The following is a 19,527-nucleotide window of genomic DNA, read 5'->3' on the forward strand; positions in this document are numbered from 1 at the left end:
GGGTAAAAATGTTGAACCAGATCCCAAAATCCAGGCAGCCCCAACTCCCAAAAGCCTGTTAGGTGGCAGCATAAGTGGAACCCTTCACCCTCCCTCTTCTTGGTGCAGAAAATACAAGCGGAAGGCAATTTGATAGGAATAATCCTTATTCAGTATGCTGAAGGGCCTGAGTTTGTCTGATCTGCACACTAACCAAGGACAAGACAGATCATGGCTGAGAGCACAAACCTTATAGATGTTTTATGGGGTGGGGAAAAAACCATACTAGAAACCATTTAACTTGTTCCATTTTGGCTGCTGTTTTATTTCTTGTTGTTTTCTTACAATCACTGTGCTCAAATATAAAAATTCCTAGCCAAAGTCAAAGTTAGTTTTAGAAGTGATCCCATCTGCATTGATACATGCTAAACATCACTAAATTCAGTTTCTGAAAACAAACTGGTAAGACTCCCTACAGGTTGCTTTGCCTAAGATACAGAAAAATCTTCCTTTGCAACTTGTACAAACATACCTGTTTGACAGAAAATAGTTAACACCTGAGTGTTTCCATGCTTAGTTTTCATTAATTTTAAATAACTTTTTCCCCTGGACCCTTAACAATTGGTTCATGCTAAGCTGCACCATTGTGATCCTTTTCAGCTGTACTGGGCATCCTCATGAATCACAGGAACACAGAAATAATAATAAATGGAAAGTTGCCATGAGGATAATATATTGGTGACAGAACTGGAAAGCTCCAGGCACCTTTATTTCCAGAGCTCTGGAACAGATGCAGTGCATTGCAGATTGGCTATTATTAAGGCACGTGGTGAAAATAACAGTTTATCATCTCCGGCAATTCATCTCTCCGAGTCAAACATTCTGTGCCAGTAGTAGACAAAGGCTGGCGAGTTGCTGGCCCCTATCACTATTAGCAGCAGTAGGTACAGCATCATCATTACGGCAAAACGGTGGGTGTAAAACCAGGAAGATTGACTAGAAGGCCTGAAAAGGGAAAAATACATGAATTCTGTCAGAGATGCACAAATACCTTGGCAAACAGTGTCTTAGGTTTTGTTATTTTAAATTGTTAAGCTAATGCAATAAAACCAGACAGTTGTCCCACAATTTCTGTAACTAACAAAGCCTGATTCCCCACCCCTTTTTGCTAAGTCTCCATGTACAATCCAGTCCTTTCTCCCCATGCTCGTATCTTTCTCTGTGGTTTGGAGCTGTAACTGTCTAGCCTGTACACCCATGTTGACTAGCTGGGTGAATGCTGCCACTTAGGACAGATAACGGCAGGGTTAAAACTGCTCTAGTTTTAAGAGCTGCAGTCATCAGTTTTACCCTTTGTTTCCTGCCACAAACAGATTATTAGAGCTCTCAAAGATACTAAGTGCTTACATGTCTGGTGAAAAAAACATATTTAGCTGAGACTGGGAGTCTCAAAGACTGAGACAGAGACAACATGATGGTGTAAGCCTTACTTCCACAGGAAATAGGCTAAAACCAAATTCTGGCAGTGCAGCATATCTTTCTTGCTTGTTTTCTGTTGTTTTTCAATCATGAGATGTGTTTATCTGGCTGTTATAGCACGCTCATCAATCTAGATAGCTGAACTCTTACCTCCTATGCTGTTTCTGTGAATATACTAGTAAGTATTTAACTCGTAAAAGCTGATTATTTGTGACAACGAAGTATTTCTGTGGTACATCACCCCCTTCGCTGTTTTTCACTCTTGCTCTTTTTCTGTCTATTTCTTTTGAATCTGAATGGCAAGAGAAAAGAAGAGGTCTTTGGGGGAACGGAAAAGCAAAAAAAGATGCACTTCAAGTAACTGTAAAAAAGCAAACAACCAACACCCCCCGCCACCCCCCCCTCCACCCCCAAGAGTGGGAATGAGATAACCAAAGACCTACTCTTGGTATTCCCCTGAATCCCTGAGCATCCAAGAATAGACTGAAAAGTTTGCTTGAGGCTATACCGCTCCCAGTCATCCTTGGTATGGATGGCATTATGGCCCAGACCAGGATGATAAGGAGGCGGGTCTCCCATGCAGTGCTTGAGGACCTGCTAATATTAACAGGGAAAGAAAAACAACATTGAAGGACTGATTGAGCCCTGTAAGCAGGAAGCAATCAAAGGAGAAGGACAATCTGAGCAGAGGCTTCCTAGACATCTAATAAAGCTAGTTACTGATATATTTGTGATGCTTCTGTTCCACCATCACAGGTGACATGATCAGGCATTATGGAACATGATTTTATCATGCTACTGAAACTAGGTGATGCCACCAAAATATTTTCTACCCCTTAAATATACTATTTTAAGAGAAGCTTCACAGACAACAAGGCTGTTGTGCATTTGCTGAGGGGTCAATCAGAAAATGAGCCTGTAGCCAGTTTCTGCTGAAGCATATCCACGCTCCATATACTGCACTGTTTATATGACAGCATATACGCACAGAGCTGAAATATGAGAAGTGCTAAGAAAGAGGTGAACTACACATAGTTATTACCGCAATAGACTCACCTTTCTTTTTCACCTGACATTTTACATCTGGGTGGTCAATGATCTCGCAAACAGCTACGCAGCTAAGGATAGAGCCCAACGCACTTCGTTGCCAACCAAGACCATGCGGGCTATAAAGGAGAGCCAGACTCAGGTCACTGGTAAGATAGGTACCTTCACCAAACAGGGACGTCTGAAACGGAGCAGAAATATATCCTAAAATCCTGTAGATGCAAACTATAAAAAACATACAAAGTGTTCATTACTTTCAGACTGGCAGTTCTCTTTCTGAAGGTAAATTAAGAAAGGCTTTTCTGACCTGTGTTGGGCCTGGTCCATGCACTGTTTTTGTCCTGGCACAACTTCCTCGGGGTGGGGCAGCTGCCCTCTCCCATCCCTCAAATTAACTGCTTGGCACAGCCCTTGGTGTGGACAGATTCATGCCTTCCCGGATTTGGATTTAGTTTGCCAGCATAAGTATTTTATATCAACATGACTGTACTGCTGTTAGAGGCATTTCACTGATTTATTGAGACTGCCATCATTCAAATAATCCAACCTCCACAAACAAGGCAATGCTTTACTTGCACTTAAATCCACGCTTTACTAGAAAAGACGGAATTACTTCTCAGTTGTGAATTCCTTTCAAATATTGAGTGTTTTAATAACTTTGAATCACAGGATTTGCCACACTGGCTAAAATTATTAATCCAGTAAGTCCAATGTACCTGATAAGCCATTAGTTATAAGGAACATGGGGGAAAAACATAGTCCAGATTGACTGGAAGGTTAAGCAGCTGCTGCGTAAAGCTGCGTTACGAATGACACAAAAAGCCAGGAGTCCCAACTGCCTTTCCGTGCAAATCAGAAGAGATGCAAATCCTATGGGATGTCTCCCTTAACCAGGCCATTTAAAGAAGGCTCCATTTGCAAATAGCACCTAAAACTTAGTTGATCTAAACTTGAGGCCAGGCAGAAAGAGAGACTCCCTACATTGTCTGGGCCACTATCCTCCTCTACGCACAGGCACTTTCCAGCTGCAGGCTGTCAGATAGGCCAGTCAGAGGTGTTACACTTCCTTACAAAGAAGCAAAGGATAGCCATAATTCATCACACCAGAGAAAAGGGGTTTGTGCCGTTTCCAGTTTTTACCTTCAGGCTGCACTAGAAAATCCAACACAACCAACCACAAAGGCCTACAGTGAAGTGAAAACAGCAATATAAGATCATCAGCACATTTCATATCCCTAAAGGAATTTGGGCCTATTTTTAAAAAGTGTCACTAGCTGCAAGTGACCAACAGAAGATGGTGCCAACACCAGGAGCCTCACCCTGTTCAAATGGCAGTGCAGGCCGTTGTGCAGTATGGAATGGAAGTTCTCGAGGCGGCTCCCGTGGAAGGCATAGATGAGGTCCCGCTCTCCCTTGGTCTCAGCAAACTTGGTATTCATTTGATCGCAATACACGATCTCAAAGAGGTAGTCCGGAGCAGGAACCACAGCCCCAGACATGCCTGTGAGTTCTTGGATCTTCTCGTACTTAAAAAACAGGAAGGAATATGAGTGTTGGTATATGTGCTTTAGATTACTCACTGGAAATTTTGCCTACCGTGCCTTAGTCTTTCACGTTGCCTTATGTGTTTTGATTATGCTTTCTGTGTTAGAATTCAATACTATCACAATTCAGAAGGAGTAAGCGGACAGTAAAAATTTTGACGGTTTCTTGCTATCAAAGATAAATCTTAATTCTTCTTTCCAGAAAAAAAACCCTGAATTGTGATTATGAATTAACTGATGATGTAAGGGCAATATCACAATTCTACTTTGGCTACTAAGACGATATATTCATCAGCTGATCTTGGAAGAGGCAAAAAAAGTGAAAACAGAAGTTGTTTTCATCTTGCTACTAATCTCTCAAACTACTTTGATCCCTGTTACAAAAGTACCTCAGTGGCTCTCAACCTTTCCATTTTTGGGGCAGTATGCAGAAGTACAAAGTTGGCTTTCTCAGTGAGAAGCAGGACCTAGGTCCATGACACTCGAGTTGGACTATCTTGGTCTAGAACATGCATGTGTACATGCTACGTTAATAGGAGTAACCAACTACAATCACTGTCCATCATCAACTACTGACAGTGATAACTTTCTTCCAACCAGTGTTCCTGAAAATTTTATTTAAAAAACATAGCAAACAACCCTCTCTATATACAGAAAAAAATGCATTCATGTTGAACTGTCAAGCTGTCACAATAACCAACTAACTTCCAGCAGGAGGAAATAATCTCTGAAGTGCAAGTTTGCCTTAAAAGACAAATTCTAATCAAGACTTTCAGAATTCAAAACTTACCTCCTGTTTCTTAGTACTTTGTATCATGAAGACCTTAGATGACAAAATCCAACTAAACAAATCCCAGGTCCTTTTCTCTGTGTTTGGAGCAGACTCCATAAGTTCTTTCAGGCTTGGTAGAGCGTTGGTATCTGCAAGCTAACAAGACAAGCATTTAGTACAAGCTCCTTATTTTCATTATGATTAAAGAGAGACCTCTAGTGAAAAGAAAACAATATTTCAACCTAATAAGTTATAAACTGAAAAGCAGTTTCTGTTCTGACATATAAACAATTGTATTCAGTTTGTGGGAAAGTTTGTCACTCATCCTAACAACAAATACCAGACAAGTCATAAAATATTTGTGTTTACCAAGAATATCTATAAGGTACACACAAGAATAATCAGGCAAGCTCCTGAAAGAAAACCACCTGTCACAATACAGGATCTGCAGTGGGATAAACACAGAGGGCCTGTTCAGGCCGTGTAAAATACAAACCCTTCAAAATTGATCTGAATTTCAGATAGGGCAAGCTCTTAAAACGCCCTGTATCCCAGCACGGGATCTGGAAGTTTTCACGTGTGGGTCTATTGGTCAGAATCCCAAATGTACCTTAAAACCTGGATTCCGTGACCGGATAAACAATTCATTCGGCTTTATTCGTAACCCCGAGGCGCTGCTGCCCTCACCTCAGAGGTTGTACAACCTCACGTCTCCCCCAGAACAGCCCAGGCACGTTCGGCCTGGGCTCCCCCATCTACCTAGCCCTTTCACAAGGCCGCTTCCTCACTCCAGAGGCAGAACACCCCATTCCCGGTTCGGATATACACCCTCGGGCCGGGGGCACTGGCACTCACCAGCCCCTCGAAGTCCTTGGTGTCGCCGCCCGCGTAGCGGCCCGGGAAGGGCCTCAGCGCCGAGTCCCGCTTGTAGCTCTGCAGCGCGGCGGCGAAGAGGCTGCACCGCAGGTCGGCGGCCAGCGGGTCCCTCCCCGCCGCCTCCCTGACGCGGGAGGCCGCCTCGCCGGGGCCGGGGCCGGGCGGTGGCATGCCCGGCGGGGGCTGCCGAGCGGCGGCCGCTCCGGGAAGGCGAGAGCTCCCGCCCGGCCGGCGTCGCCCCTTCCGCCTCGCCGCCGCGGCCTCGGCCTGGCCCCGCCGCTCCGCCCCGCCGCCGTGCGGCCGCTTTTCCCCGCCCCGCGCCGCTCCGGCGCTCTCCTGCCCTGCACGGCCGCGCTGCTGGGGCTGCAACGGCGGCGGTTGTTCCCGTTCCTCGGGGACGGGGAGGAGGGAGGCTTGGGGGAGCGGCGCCTTCCCCTCGGGAAGAGACCGGGGCGGGGGTGCGGAATGGCGCCTTCCTCTCAGGTAGAGATCTGGAGACGGGAACGGGGTGGGGGGAGATGGCGCCTTTCCCTCAGGTAGAGACCTGGAGAGGGTACAGGGGGGAAATGGCGCTTTTCCCTCAGGTAGAGACCTGGAGAGGGTACAGGGGGGAAATGGCGCTTTTCCCTCAGGTAGAGACCTGGAGAGGGTACAGGGGGGAAATGGCGCTTTTCCCTCAGGTAGAGACCTGGAGAGGGTACAGGGGGGAAATGGCGCTTTTCCCTCAGGTAGAGACCTGGAGAGGGTACAGGGGGGAAATGGCGCTTTTCCCTCAGGTAGAGACCTGGAGAGGGTACAGGGGGGAAATGGCGCTTTTCCCTCAGGTAGAGACCTGGAGAAGGTACAGGGGGGAAATGGCGCTTTTCCCTCAGGTAGAGACCTGGAGAAGGTACAGGGGGGAAATGGCGCTTTTCCCTCAGGTAGAGACCTGGAGAGGGTACAGGGGGGAAATGGCGCTTTTCCCTCAGGTAGAGACCTGGAGAGGGTGCAGGGGGGAAATGGCGCCTTCCCCTCAGCAGAAGACCGGGACGGGTCCGTGGCCCGTGGGGCAGGGAGGTGGAGGGGGAGCCCAGCCCTTTGCACCCACACCACCAGTGCGTCGTGACCTCGAGGCAGGGGACGGCGGCAGCATGCTGGGATGCGAGTTGCACGGTGGCCCTGTCAGACAGCTTGTGCCCTGTCCCCTGCACAGGGCCGGGAGGGTCCCAGGCCCTCGTCTTCGGCTGCTGGGGCACAGCAGATGCGAACTCCCAGCTTGGGCGTTCCGTTCATGTGAAACAGCAGCGCTGGTTAGTCGGAACGGTCATCCAGGGAGACTGCTTTTTGTGTAAAGTTTGGGTTTATGTAGCTCTGAGTTTAACGGACTTACATGATAGTAAGTCAAAAGCATGTAGATGCCGTTACTCCTTAGCAGTTCCCTTTATCATCCAAGCTTGTAGCCTCGAAGAATGAATCCAGCTTTGTTTGAGTCATCTCCTGCAGGCTGGTCTTGCAGAATTAAGCGGTAGGAGTTTACTTTTTAATTGAACCTCTTACCAGTGGTTTCACCAGCTTGCATTCACGACATTGCTTGAGACTGGGGCTCAGTCTTCCTCTCTGAAATACTGGCACAGTGTTAGTGCTGTGAAGCATCTCTCCAGTTCCAAGATGTGTTAGAAGCCACCATTGGCAGAATGGAAGTCTCCTCAGCCCAAACTCTGTTGCTCTCCTGAGTGCAAGTTACTTTGACCAATTTTGGAAATGTATAGCCATATTAGATGTCTTCTCACATCTTTCTTGGTTTCCTCATTCAGGAGGGGTGTTGCACATATCCATGGAGTAACTGATATAGGTGCTGCACATGTAGACTATTGCAGATGCTTGGAACAATGTTAAGGTCACTTGTGGATACCTGTTACTGGGCTTTCATCTCACAACTGGATCTCCAGAGATTGCTGGAGCTGCAATTTGCAGCCTTACTTATAGTGAACAGGAACACCAGCTGTATTAAATACTGTCTAAGGGCAAACTGGTATTAAAGCAAACAAAATGGGAACTTCATTCCTAAGTGCAGAGCTCATATTCTTAATCACCCACTTGAATGGCTCGGGAGTATAAGGACGTTTCGTAATTCTGGATAGAACCAGATAGATGTAGATTGTGCACAGTTACATTAAATTGAAAATGATTTCACAATGACGTACATAAATTGAATTGAGTTATAGGTTTGTTTACTTGCTTTTTACCATTTTATCAAAAATGCGTCTTTCAATAACAGCTGCATGAAAAAGCCTGCAATATGAAGCCATCAATTCTAGGACAGCACAAATAATACTTGCTTAGGTCTGACATATTTAATGGCAACATGTAGTCAAAATGATTTTAAAGGTACCTTTGGTTTAGGTTACCCAATTTACTAGATATCTATACATGTTTTTATCTTTAAAACATTATCTGTCCTGTGAGGTCCATGCTATTTTTTCCTTCTTGACATACTGGTAATGGACTATTATTGTGCAGGTTTTGGATGAAACCTTGAAATCTAGATTTTGCCTGGTCTTTGCAGAACTTCTCACACTGATAGAGGTTTGTCTTGAGTGTCATGACGAGCACATTTTCAATTCCTGTTGTATTTTTTGCTGTTGGCTTTCTTAGACCAGGTAGCAGCCACCCTGTGCTTGGTCCAGAGGGTCTCCCGCACACCAGCAGCGTGGATGTGTGACTTTTGAGGAGAGGTCTGGCACCACACAAAGCTTTTTCTCAGGAGTTATGGAAATTACCCAGACTTGAAATGCAGCCGGAGAGATTCCTTTCCGTATTTCTATATCCTTGAGAGGATGTATTTTACTTTATCTGATGTGGTGCCTTATTCTGCTGTAAATATCTGATATCTCTGACAGGCTGTTAGCAACATCATTCAGTGATTCGGCTTGGGACATTTTTATTATCTTGCATTACATTAAATTGTTCTGTGTGTTCCCTTTGAAAATCAGTCCGCTAATTGGCTGATTTCATTCACTATTAAATCATTAGATGTAATAATTTTTGGTGCCCATTAAAGAACAATATTAGAAAATGGTAGAGATATGTCAACACATCTGAGTGGAATTTTACATTGCTATTTTGAGGTCTTGAATTGGTGTAACTCCAGTGCCCTCATTTAAAATACTACTTATTGTGGTAGACAAGGGATGAAGAGTACTGCTCCTGATACCCCTGATGGGCAAAGACACTTCATTTAGCAAAAGGTGTGTTGGTCTCCCAATCAGGACTTTGATGTGACGGGCAGCATGCTGTAGCTTTTATCCCACAGCATGCCCAGGGCTGTGATTTTGGGGCAGAGCATGGTGCAGAGGGCAGGACACATACGGCACTGCCAGCTGGGGCTCTGCTGTGGCGAATGGGGCTTCCTGGCTTGTGATGAAGGAGCGGGGACAGGCAGTAGCACCTGAGGAGAAGCTAGAAGAGAAGGACAGCATGCTGAAATGGGATGGGGGAGCTGGAGGCAAAAGTGTTGCCTTGGAACCATGTCAATTCTGGAGATGCTGGGCTCACCGTGCCACCACTCTCTCACTATAAGAGAGTCTCAAACAAACGAAGGCCTTTTGTTGACTTGTCCTAGCATGAAGAAATTAACCCAGAACAGATCTAAAACATCACTGGCATCATAATGGTTAATGGAGATTCTGAGAGCATTGATCCAAAACCGATGCCTACCTTTGGGATTTCAAATGGATGGTGCTCCCATTACGGCAAGCTCAGCTGTGTTAGGCAGTGACAGATATTGATGAGATAACAAGTTTGCTGTATTGATGCTGACTGAGAGTGCTGTCTGGTCAAACTCATCTAACACTGGACTAAAACCCCGTTTTACAAAGCGCCCACTAAGCCAGAGATGAAGTACTGAAAGCTTTTGGTGCTAGTTTTAAGGGCGATGCACCTTTGTGTGCTGGTGATGCTGAACATCAACCCACTGTAGACTTGGGCCTGCAAAATGTGTGAGGATAAGCCAGGATAAAGTCATCATTCATTTGGAGGGGAAGCACAATTCCTCCCTCATGTTAGCTATGGCAGGTAAGGTCTTCCAGCCTGTGCCTCATGGAAGCCCCAAACCCAGAAGATTTTATCTCATCCCTCCCCGACAGCTCTAACAGGCTTTGGAGTCAGAAGAAATACTTAACAGCTGCTGCTTTAGCTTGTGCGTCGCTGCTTTTTAATTAACTTCTGCGAGTATGTGCTGTGGGCTGGAGGCTGATATTCAAAAGCATCTTTCCAGTCCTCTTAAAAACAACCCGATGAGCAGCCTTTGAACAATATGGCATGCACCTCAGCATCTCCTCATGACTGCATCCCAGACCGCTGAGGTAGCTTGTGCACTTTTCTACCCCTGCTTGGAGTGCTTCTACCCTTCGATACCTACAGGCAGGCAAAACTGGCTGGGGGCACTTGCAAGGAGCGCTTTTTTTTTTTTTTTTGAGAGAAGTGCCCTTCAAATATATTTCCCTTTTCCAATTTTATTTTCCTCGATAGAAAAGCTATCCTTAGTGGTTTGCTATATGATTCAGTGCAAAGATGATTTTGTAAAAGGTTCTGAAAGGGTCATTGCCAGTGGGGGAGTTTGAATAACGTAGCTGTATGGCTCCTTATGAAATTGAAGATCTGATTATTTAACATAGACTGTAATAAAAATAGTTTCTGGTGTTAGTGCATGCATTTCAGCAAAGAAATGTGGCTTAAATGTCTTCATTTAATTCCAGTGTGTTTAAAATTGATCTCATGGACCGGAAAAGAGATTTTTTTCCCCTTAACTAGGGTCTGTGAAGGAAATTAATACAGGGAAGGGAAAATAGAAATACAATACTACACTCAGTGAAACAAATGCTTATGACTGAGGGGTTCGTTACTTGCTAGCACCACTGGAAAAGCCAGCTGTATAAGGTATGTTTTATTATAGAATTAACCTTGACCTAGGGTTCAAAGAGAAAGGTTAGTCTGAAATAAATCAGTAGTATGGTCAGGTCACTTCAAAGAGTCTAAAGCTGAGCTTGAAGATTACATGCTGTTTATGTGTATCCAGTTGGAATAGAACATATGGTAAAGATAATAGAAGTAAACTATTTATCTCTTCCCCCTCTCCCCCCCTCCCCTTAGGATTTAACGCCTTTTTGTCCTTTGCGTGTATATGCTGCAGGGGATGTTTTTGTCCTGAGGTATTTATTGAAAACAGAAATGTGGAATAAAGCAACCTTCTTAAGTCAGCTGGGTAAAATAGTCTTGCCTTTAACATTTTTCCAATTGCCCAGATAAAAGTAAGAACTGTTTTGGAAATACTCATAGGAATATGATGAATCGTATTTCTCTGTCATTTGTCAGTGAATTCATATAGTCGTAAGAAAATCAAAACAAAATGTGCTCAGCTCTCAATTATTGTAGCTCTAATCTAAAAGCAGGACCATATTTAATTGTTACATGTGAGTTACATGAGATAATTCATGCAACATCGCAGCATAATGGGCACAAGTATCCCAGCTAGCATGGGGAGTGGGAAATGAGGTTGGTTAAGTAATTTACCCAAAGCCACTCATAACCTGTAGCAAAACTCAGTCCTCAAGGCTACAGTTGATTCCAACAGTTTTGGGGGAGAGGGCCAGAATCTCACCTCGAATTTCCTGAATGCCAGTCTGCTGCTTTAACCACAAGACTGACCCTTATCTTCTGGCCCATGTTCCCTTATTCTTTTGCTCTTTGTGCAACAAGGAAGATATCAGGACTTGGAAGGTGGTGTGTCCACCAGTCATTTAAGTCCATGTCCAGCTTTGTGTAGGTCACTATATAGGGGAAATAAAGGAGGTTTTCACTTCTTCCAAACACGTCAGAGGATACAAAGTGCTGTCAGTTAATTCCTACTAGATGGCAGCTTTTCCAGGTGTGTCTGATGGCTTATGCCTATGATCAGGCAGCCAGAGAAACCCTTTTCAGTTATTTGGGTGAAACTGAGGAACAACTTCACTAAAGCAAGTATAGTTTTGGCTAAAAAAGTGTAAGGAGAGCTGGGCTTACAGCATCTAGAAGGGCAAGGCAGACGCAGTAATGAGCTGGCATTCATTGTCTCAGATGCATAGGTTCTCCTGATTTGAATTGCTGGAGCGTGTGATGTGCGAGGCTGACGCTGGAGTTTTGCAGTGCTTACAGAGAAGTGGTGGGAAGAGCAGGGCTGGTGGCATTGCTGGGAAGCAGAGGGGATCTCTTGCTGAAATTAAAACCAGCTGCTGAGCCAAGACATGGTCACTCGGTAATAGCTTTGCTCCACAGATTGGTTTTTCCCTAATGTGATACATGCAGTGTGCAGATAGTAGCAGGTTTTAAGATTTATGATTGCCTGATTTTTCCCATTAATAGGGAAATCTGATAATTATCCATTTTAAAGCAATTGCTGAACAATAGGAAGGAGTATGCTTGTTAAAAGTAAACATAAAAGCGAGCTGGATCTATCTTAGGGTGCTGAGCCTTTGATAGATTTGCTCCTTACAGCAGTCTTTGATCTGCCACATTAGAAAATAAACTCAGTGGGAGACTGGATATGGGATATAGAGCAGTTCATCTCTAGGTCACAGGCTCCAATCCAAGCCAGGTCAGGAGCAAGCCTTCGGGTCAGCTTTGGCAGGAGCTGGGTATGGCAGCACCCCCGATGTCTGTGCTGCACCTGTGTGGTGAGCACAGGGAGAGCATGGGTCTGCAGGGCCGCCCGGCCGCTGTCACCCACCACAAAACCCAGCAATGAAGGAGGAACCTATTGCTTCTTCCCTTGTTCCCAAATGAGAGCTTTGCAGCATTTCCAAGGAGATAAATGATATGATCCTGTGCCTAGCCAGCCAGTGTGGGCATCCCCAGGGCAGCACAGAGGCTGCATCAGGATTTGGCCCTTGGGAACGCTCTTGCTGGAGGAAGCTGAGTGCTCTGGCATGGGGTGCGTGCAGGTCGTGCCCAGCCCTGCGCTGCAATCTCTCTATTCTCCTCCAGCTTCTCAAAAAGGCAACATTGAGCTGTGCCTGTTACTTATCAGGTAATCTAAACAAAAGAGATGTCTTCAAAGTAGTTGTATCAGTGCTGCAGGAAGAGACCTGTGGGGTCATGCACCAGTTGGCCTGGAGGCAGCAACATCTCCTGGAAAAAAGTGCTCTTCTGACTGCTTCGTTGGCAAAAGACAGGCTGCTCCATACATCGCGCTTTAGTCTAGTATGGCCACGCTACGGCACAAGGTGACGTCTGATAAAAACGGCTTGCAGTGTCCAGCAACACAAAGCTGCTTTGAAGGTTGCCTAACTTGCCCCTCCAGCCTACTGTTGGCAACATATGCGGATAACCATAAATACTGTTCCATCACCTGCTCCTGCTGCAGCCGAGGCAAAGAGATGTGGCAAGGACTTGTCTATGCCCAGGAAACCCTGGATGGTCCAGGTGTCCATATGGGAAATGCAGCTTTGCAGGTCCAGGGCTGGGGGCTGCAAAGGGGGCTTATGGCCACACTGCCCATCCTCCAAGTGTGGCACTGCCCAACACCCTAAACAGAGGATGTTGCGTAAAACCCCAGGGTATTTTTTTTTAAAGTATTGTTTTTCCATGACCCTGACACAAATCAGAAAGGGCTGTTATCTCAGAAATATTTGGGGCCTTATGTCTCCCCACCTTCCAAGGGTTGATTCCAAAGGAAGAGTTGTTCAGCTTCATTTTGGAAGTGGCTGAATGCAAATAACTCCACGTGGGAAGCACAGCACATGTAACAGGTCACAAATAAACTGAGCTCACAGCAGGCACTTACAGTGGACTATTGTAAGGTTTTCTGGCTATGAAATCTGAATTTCTGGCTATGAACCTCAATCTGTGTTGAGAATGAACATGGGAGAGAAGCAGACATTAAATGTGAGAACTGAAAAGCTCGGGGTTTCGCACTGTTGGGGAAGCCACTTGAGTTTCTTTCTGATGCTTCCAAAAAGAGCAGAAACAGGGATTTTGTTGCACTTCAGCTGTGTCAGATCTGGGGAGCTGGTTCTGTTTTATCTCGTACAAGAGATAGCTGCCAAGGCTTATCTTTGTGGGGTGTTTTGCAGGAGGGGAAACAGAAGTGAGAAAGGTCTGGAATCTCATGTAGCTCTGGCCAAAATCATGTTATCTGAAATAACTAGTTATCTGAAGTTTGGCCAAACCTCACTCTACACAAGACTCTCAGCGCCAGACTAAGAGCTGCAGGGATAAATAGCAAGACCCAGGCTGTCTGCTAGGGGACTGCCCACCTAAAAAAATGGGGGTTTGAGCCCAGAAGAGCAGTCTGGACTGCCTCCATTTGGAGCTGAAGGTCTCGATGCAGTCAGTGGTGGCAGGTGTGCCCTTTTGCTGACTGGCCAGCGCAAGGAGCACTGTTGGCTGGAGGTGCCAGCCCACACTGGGCAGTGGGGTGGCACAGTGGGCAGGTGGGCTCAAGCCCCCAGTCCTCCCCTCTGCACCTCCTGCCTGAGTGTGCCCAGAGCCCCCCTTGGGCACGGGGTGGGATGTGGAGATGGAACTGGTCACACACCACTACCTAGAAATGACTGGGCTCTAGCTTGGGAAACATTAAGCCTCTGCCTGTAGCATTTTTGCGGTCAGTTTTTGCTTCCCTTTTAAACACCTGTCATCCTCTTTTATACATTTTTTCATGATTCAAACCAGCATATGACTGATGTGTATGGCAGGAAGGCTACAAAGCCTTTTGCTTTAGAGGTGAGGGCAGGCAATGAGCTGTGAGATCGGCAGCAATCTGCCCAGCAGGAGGTCAGGGAACCGCTGCAGAGACGCAATTTCACGTGGCACGAGCCTGTGCAAGAGGCAGCTCGGTGCAGCCAGCTCCTGGGGGCAGTGGGGTCCTGGGGACCTTAGCAGGAGGTGGCAGAGGAGAGGAACTGGAAATTACAATGTGAATGATGTAAAAAAAAAACATCTAAAAGCAAGGTCCATGAACTGATGATGATGATGGATGAATCTTCTTGCTTCTCAGGACTGTTTAATCTCTGTATTGAATGGGGTGTATATCTCTGGTGCAACTTCAGCACGGCATGAACAGTATGTAGGGAGCTGCTCGAGCAATCCCACTTCTGCTAAGCTCCAAAATACCCAACCCAGGACCCAGAGAGGCCTGTCCACACCCTCACTCCACCCTTAAGCTTCTGCAATTCTTGGCTCTGTGGCGTTGGAGAGGATAAAGAGGCACTTAAAGGCAACTTTTGCTCCGAGAGGTCCAGCCTTCCCCTGCGTCTGAACATCCCATCTGCTGCGTTGCTCTTTTTTTGCACCCGAGGGTGCTTCTTCGGAGTGAAAACAGCAGAAGGAGAGTTTGGTGTGAGTTGTGCCTGCTTTAGCTTTTCTTGTACCAGGGAGGGGATCGTGCCCTGTGCTGGTTTCCATTTGCCGGCTGATGGCAGCAGTGCATCTGCACAGAGGGACCGAGCAGGCAGCTCCAGTCGGCTGGGCTGGGGCAGGCAGCATTGCCTGCTCCCCTGCCTCTTCCCTTTGCTGCTGTGACCACACGACCCCAAATATTGCAACTTGGGGTTATAACGCAGCTTTCCACTGCCCTACTGCGAACCGGCCATTGCCTCTGATCAAATAAGTCGTGCACTGGAGAGTTACCGGAGAGTGGCATGGAAAGAAGTCTGCTCTTCAGAGGGGGAAAACTGCAGGAAACTTTCCTGGTCTGTACACCCACCTGCTGATTTGTCCCCGTCAAGCACAGCACAACCGAGGAATCATCTCCAAAAATAAATGCCAGGCACTGAGTTGTTTCTCTTCTAAAGACAGGACTAATACTTCCTTGGGAGCAGGGATGTGATGGGATGCTTCCCTCCCCCTCGGAGAGGCCGTGGGGTTTGCCCCGCTGTTATCCTGCTTTTTCCCTGGGATGTGTCAGTGCATGGCATTATGTTTAAAGGAAAAGAATATTCCCCTCTTGCCTTCTTAAACACAAACAATGATTTTAGAGGAAGAAAAAGGACAATACACTATTGTTATGTTGTTCCCCACCTCAGCCTCACACTGAAATATTTACGCTCCCCCATGAATAATGCAGCTTCAGCCCCAAGCCTGTTTTACACTTCACACTAACCGGGCCCATAAAACAACAGGATTGCTCCTGGCATACATTATGCCATATAGGACGTCTCCCACGGAGCAAAGCTTTGTCTTCACTGCCACAAAGGCTGTTGGGATTTTTTCCCTGTCTCCAAGAGAGATAACGAGCATGAGAGCTCTTGCTTTAAAATATTAGCGGAAACAAGTCACCTGTGTTTTTTTTTACCTGGTGCAAACTCGCTGCCATCTGCACCGCATCTCCCACTTATGGCTGATCCTGTGTAGTTTCCTTTGTATCCAACTGCCATGCCCTATAGAAGGAGAGCTACACGGCACTTAATCTATAGGAAGGATATGCAGTGTTTAGGTGACAGGTGAAGACAAAATGAGACAGGTCAGTAGTCTGCACTTTCACAACAACTGCATTTGTGTGATTTAAAGAAGAAAAAACATGCTGGGTGATTGCATAGATTAGGTCTCTCTCTGAGCAGTTTTGCACTGGCATAATCAGTGTCTATGAGTGTTAGATCTGATTTACATCCAACTGAGAGCGGTCAGATATTGTCGAGTACTGGGAGAAAAATTGATACATTAGAAGTCAGGATTGCTCCATAACCCAAAATAGGAATTATTTCTTTCTCTTGACTAGGAATTAGGTACCTAAGATGCAGCAATGAGCAGGGCCAGCATGCTATAACAGCTTGAGGCTCATACATACGCTATCACATAGAACATATCCCTTCCCATGTCCTTGTAAAGTTCAAGAGAGATTTTTGTAGCATTTTAATGACACTGCTGTTCAGAACAGGAGCCCTTTGGTGTCAGGTTTAGTCTCTCCCGACCATGCTGTGTGAAGCTCTTCCCTCCTCAAAGGAAAAGGAAAAATGAGGCGAGAGGGAAAAAAAATGTGTGTGCCCCCCTTCCCATGAAGATACCTTTACACTCACCCTAAACTACAAAGGTGAGGCTCTTGATGAATTTTGGATTAAAACGAGCAATATGCCTCCCTGGACATCTGGTCTGTCGTCAATAATGACATTAGGATCTGTCACATAGGAATTGCCATCTGTGATCCGGTCAGAGGCCTTTCAAAGGGAAGGAAATGGGAGGGTGGAGATCAAGGAATGGTTTGCTGCAGGGAAGAGTGACTTGGAAGCCCCAGAGGTGCACATGCCCTTCCTTCAGCTCTGCAAATCACTCCATTCCTCTATCAGCTTGAGGGCAAAGGTAGAAAAATCTTGGGGTTTGGAAAAATCTTGGGAAACCTTTGCTGAAGGGAAGAGATGAAGCAGGGAGAGTTAGGACTGTCTGCAAGGTGGTTAAAAAAAAGGGGCCATACTGAGTGAGTGCAAAGGTTCATCCAGACCTGAACCCTCTCCCCAGAGGAAGATGAGGGTGATGTTCAGAGAAGAATAAAGCAGTAGAGAGGCATGCAGGGTGTTCCTGGTGTGCTTTGCAGCCTCCTTTGTGCTCAGGGACTCTCCAGGTTAGATGTGGGCTGTCTGAGTTGAAGGGAATCAACCAAGCTCCGAGGTCTGGGGCAAACTACCGCAGTACAGAAAGCAAATTAAAAGTGCTGCCTGGACAGGGGGTATTGCCCCACTTCCAGACTGCTCCCATCAGGCTTTGACTTCTGAAATGAAGCAAGGCTAAACCTTGCCTTCCCCAGGCTGCCCTTGCAGCATGCTGTGTGCCAGCACATCTCCAGCACCTGCTGCTCATGCTTCCCATGCAAAGGTTGCGGTAGTGACTCCTGGGACTGTTGCAAGTGAAGATGAAAAGAACGGTCAGAGACCTAGAATAGCTAGGAGAGGTTTTCCAGCTGCTCTGTGAATTTTTTACATCATCTGGGAGACACCACCTGCTAACCCGCTCCCAAACCAGTGCTGTTTGGAAAGATGGGTGTCTCTGGAAACCCACCTGCTGCCACGGCTGCAAAGGCAATAACATTAAAACCTCCAGGGACCCGGTGATGCTATTTTCCACACGTTTTGTTTTTCTCTTTATTAGCTAGGTATAAACTTTCCCCATAGAAACCTAAGATTAATCCGATCACCAGCCCATCAGCTATTTATTTAAAGAGGTAAGTCCTCATCTTGTATTTTGGCCATCAATCCCCATTAGTTTCCCTATATGGTTGATTGAATAGTCCATTGCCTGTACTAATAAGCACCCATTAGTTGTCCCACAGAGCTTTAGTTTTATTAGAAACAATTCATGTCAGTCTAGGCCAGATGAAATGCTTTTAGCTGGATTGTTTTGATTGCATTACTTGGAAGGTGGCAGATGAGTAACTGGAAGGTTAGAGAGATGCAGCATCTGACTGAGCTGCTTTTGCACGAACGTAATGCAGGAGAAATGCAGATGATACAGCTGTGAGCAAGGTGAGGATTTGCTGCAAGGGCACAAGGAGTGCATTTAAACCTGCAGAAATGGCTCTTTGGTTTGCCCCATTTAGGTCAGTCTAGAAGGAATCTCCAAGGATTTGAAGCAAATGTTCCCGTCATCTTCTGCCTGGCTTTGTGCTTTCAAATGCCAGTGGATCTCAGGACTTAACATTGGTGTTTCTCTTCTTTTTTTCATTCTCCCTCTTCATTCCTCACACCCCTAGCCCAGAAATTTCCCCTTTTGCAGCATTTTGGGCTGCAGTAAGCTGTTTACAAGCAATTTGGCTTCCCAATCTGCAAAAAAAGTGTGGAAGGGAGGAATTGCTGCAAATCACTATTCAGCTGCTCTTCATCACGCCAGCTCTGGCTTCCATCTACCCGACAGCCCCGCTAAAAGGATAATAATGCTTTAAAAATTAGAGTCAGCCAAACAACTACTTCATAAATTCATGGCCTTGCCCTGATCCTTTCCAGAAGTTTTTCTTTCAGATTGAGTCCACGTCAGACCTTGGATTCCTTCCCTTTGGAAATGCTGCTGCTTTTCTACTTTCCGAGCACTCACTGGGTCAGTCACCCAGCTATGCAAAGGGGGTTACCAATTATCTGTCATTAGCTCAACGTAAACAAGCGTTGTGGGATAATCTTGTGATCTCTCCTTCAGAGAACACAGGATAATCTCTCTGTGATGTTGTCTCATTGTGGGATTTTGTCCTTGATAGATAAACCAGTCCTGAAATCCTATTAAGAGCTATTCTGCCTCCCCTGAAAAGAGACAAACTCGCAGATGAAACAAACTCCTGGCAGTCTCGGAAGAGACCCTTAGCTTTGTCTACCTGATGGGAAACAGCTCTGTTTTGCAGCAGCTGTTTCCGTCTGTACTACTTCTGAAAGCAATTGAAGATCTAACACAGCCCTGGCTTTTATATGGGACTGATGGTCCTTCTCAGCTCATCAAATCCACCTTGAGCTACCAGCAGGCAACCATGGCAAATACATCGCGGGCTTGCACGAGATGTGGTAGGAAGGCAGCACTTGGTGGAAAGGCTGGTTGAATGGGTGATATCGCATCTTTTCAATCAGACGAATTGCTCGCTTGGATTTTCCACATATACCAAAGGTGTAGAGTGCTAGAGGAGCTGGGCAGGAGAGCTCCCACCATTGCTAGCCGGAGGTGAGGTTAGCTTTATTGTTCTGCTTCATCATTTGGGGAGTCTCACCAGAAGGAGCACCTGGCTGTCAGCTTCCAGGATTTTCAGCCTGGTCCCCTAAAGAAGAAGACCTCTTAGTCTATGTGTCCTTCTCCCAAAATAACTCTGACCTCAGTGTCTGATTTTATCTGCATGAAGAGAGGGACAGAGCTCTG

At 46.1% G+C, this 19,527-nt stretch overlaps 1 protein-coding gene across 1 annotated transcript; it reads right to left on the reverse strand.

The window, feature by feature from the left end:
* Window positions 1-274: 274 nt before the first annotated feature.
* Window positions 275-5,973, reverse strand: PARP16 (poly(ADP-ribose) polymerase family member 16). Its single transcript, XM_049811580.1, has 6 exons — window positions 5,677-5,973; window positions 4,840-4,977; window positions 3,825-4,031; window positions 2,515-2,686; window positions 1,609-1,750; window positions 275-984 (listed from the first exon to the last, which is right to left on the reverse strand). Exons 1-6 carry the CDS (start codon window positions 5,866-5,868, stop codon window positions 840-842), a joined length of 996 nt encoding a protein of 331 aa, XP_049667537.1. The 5' UTR covers window positions 5,869-5,973; the 3' UTR covers window positions 275-839.
* Window positions 5,974-19,527: the final 13,554 nt, after the last annotated feature.

This window comes from Accipiter gentilis, chromosome 10 (genome assembly GCF_929443795.1).
Source record: "Accipiter gentilis chromosome 10, bAccGen1.1, whole genome shotgun sequence".
NCBI lineage: Eukaryota > Metazoa > Chordata > Aves > Accipitriformes > Accipitridae > Astur > Astur gentilis.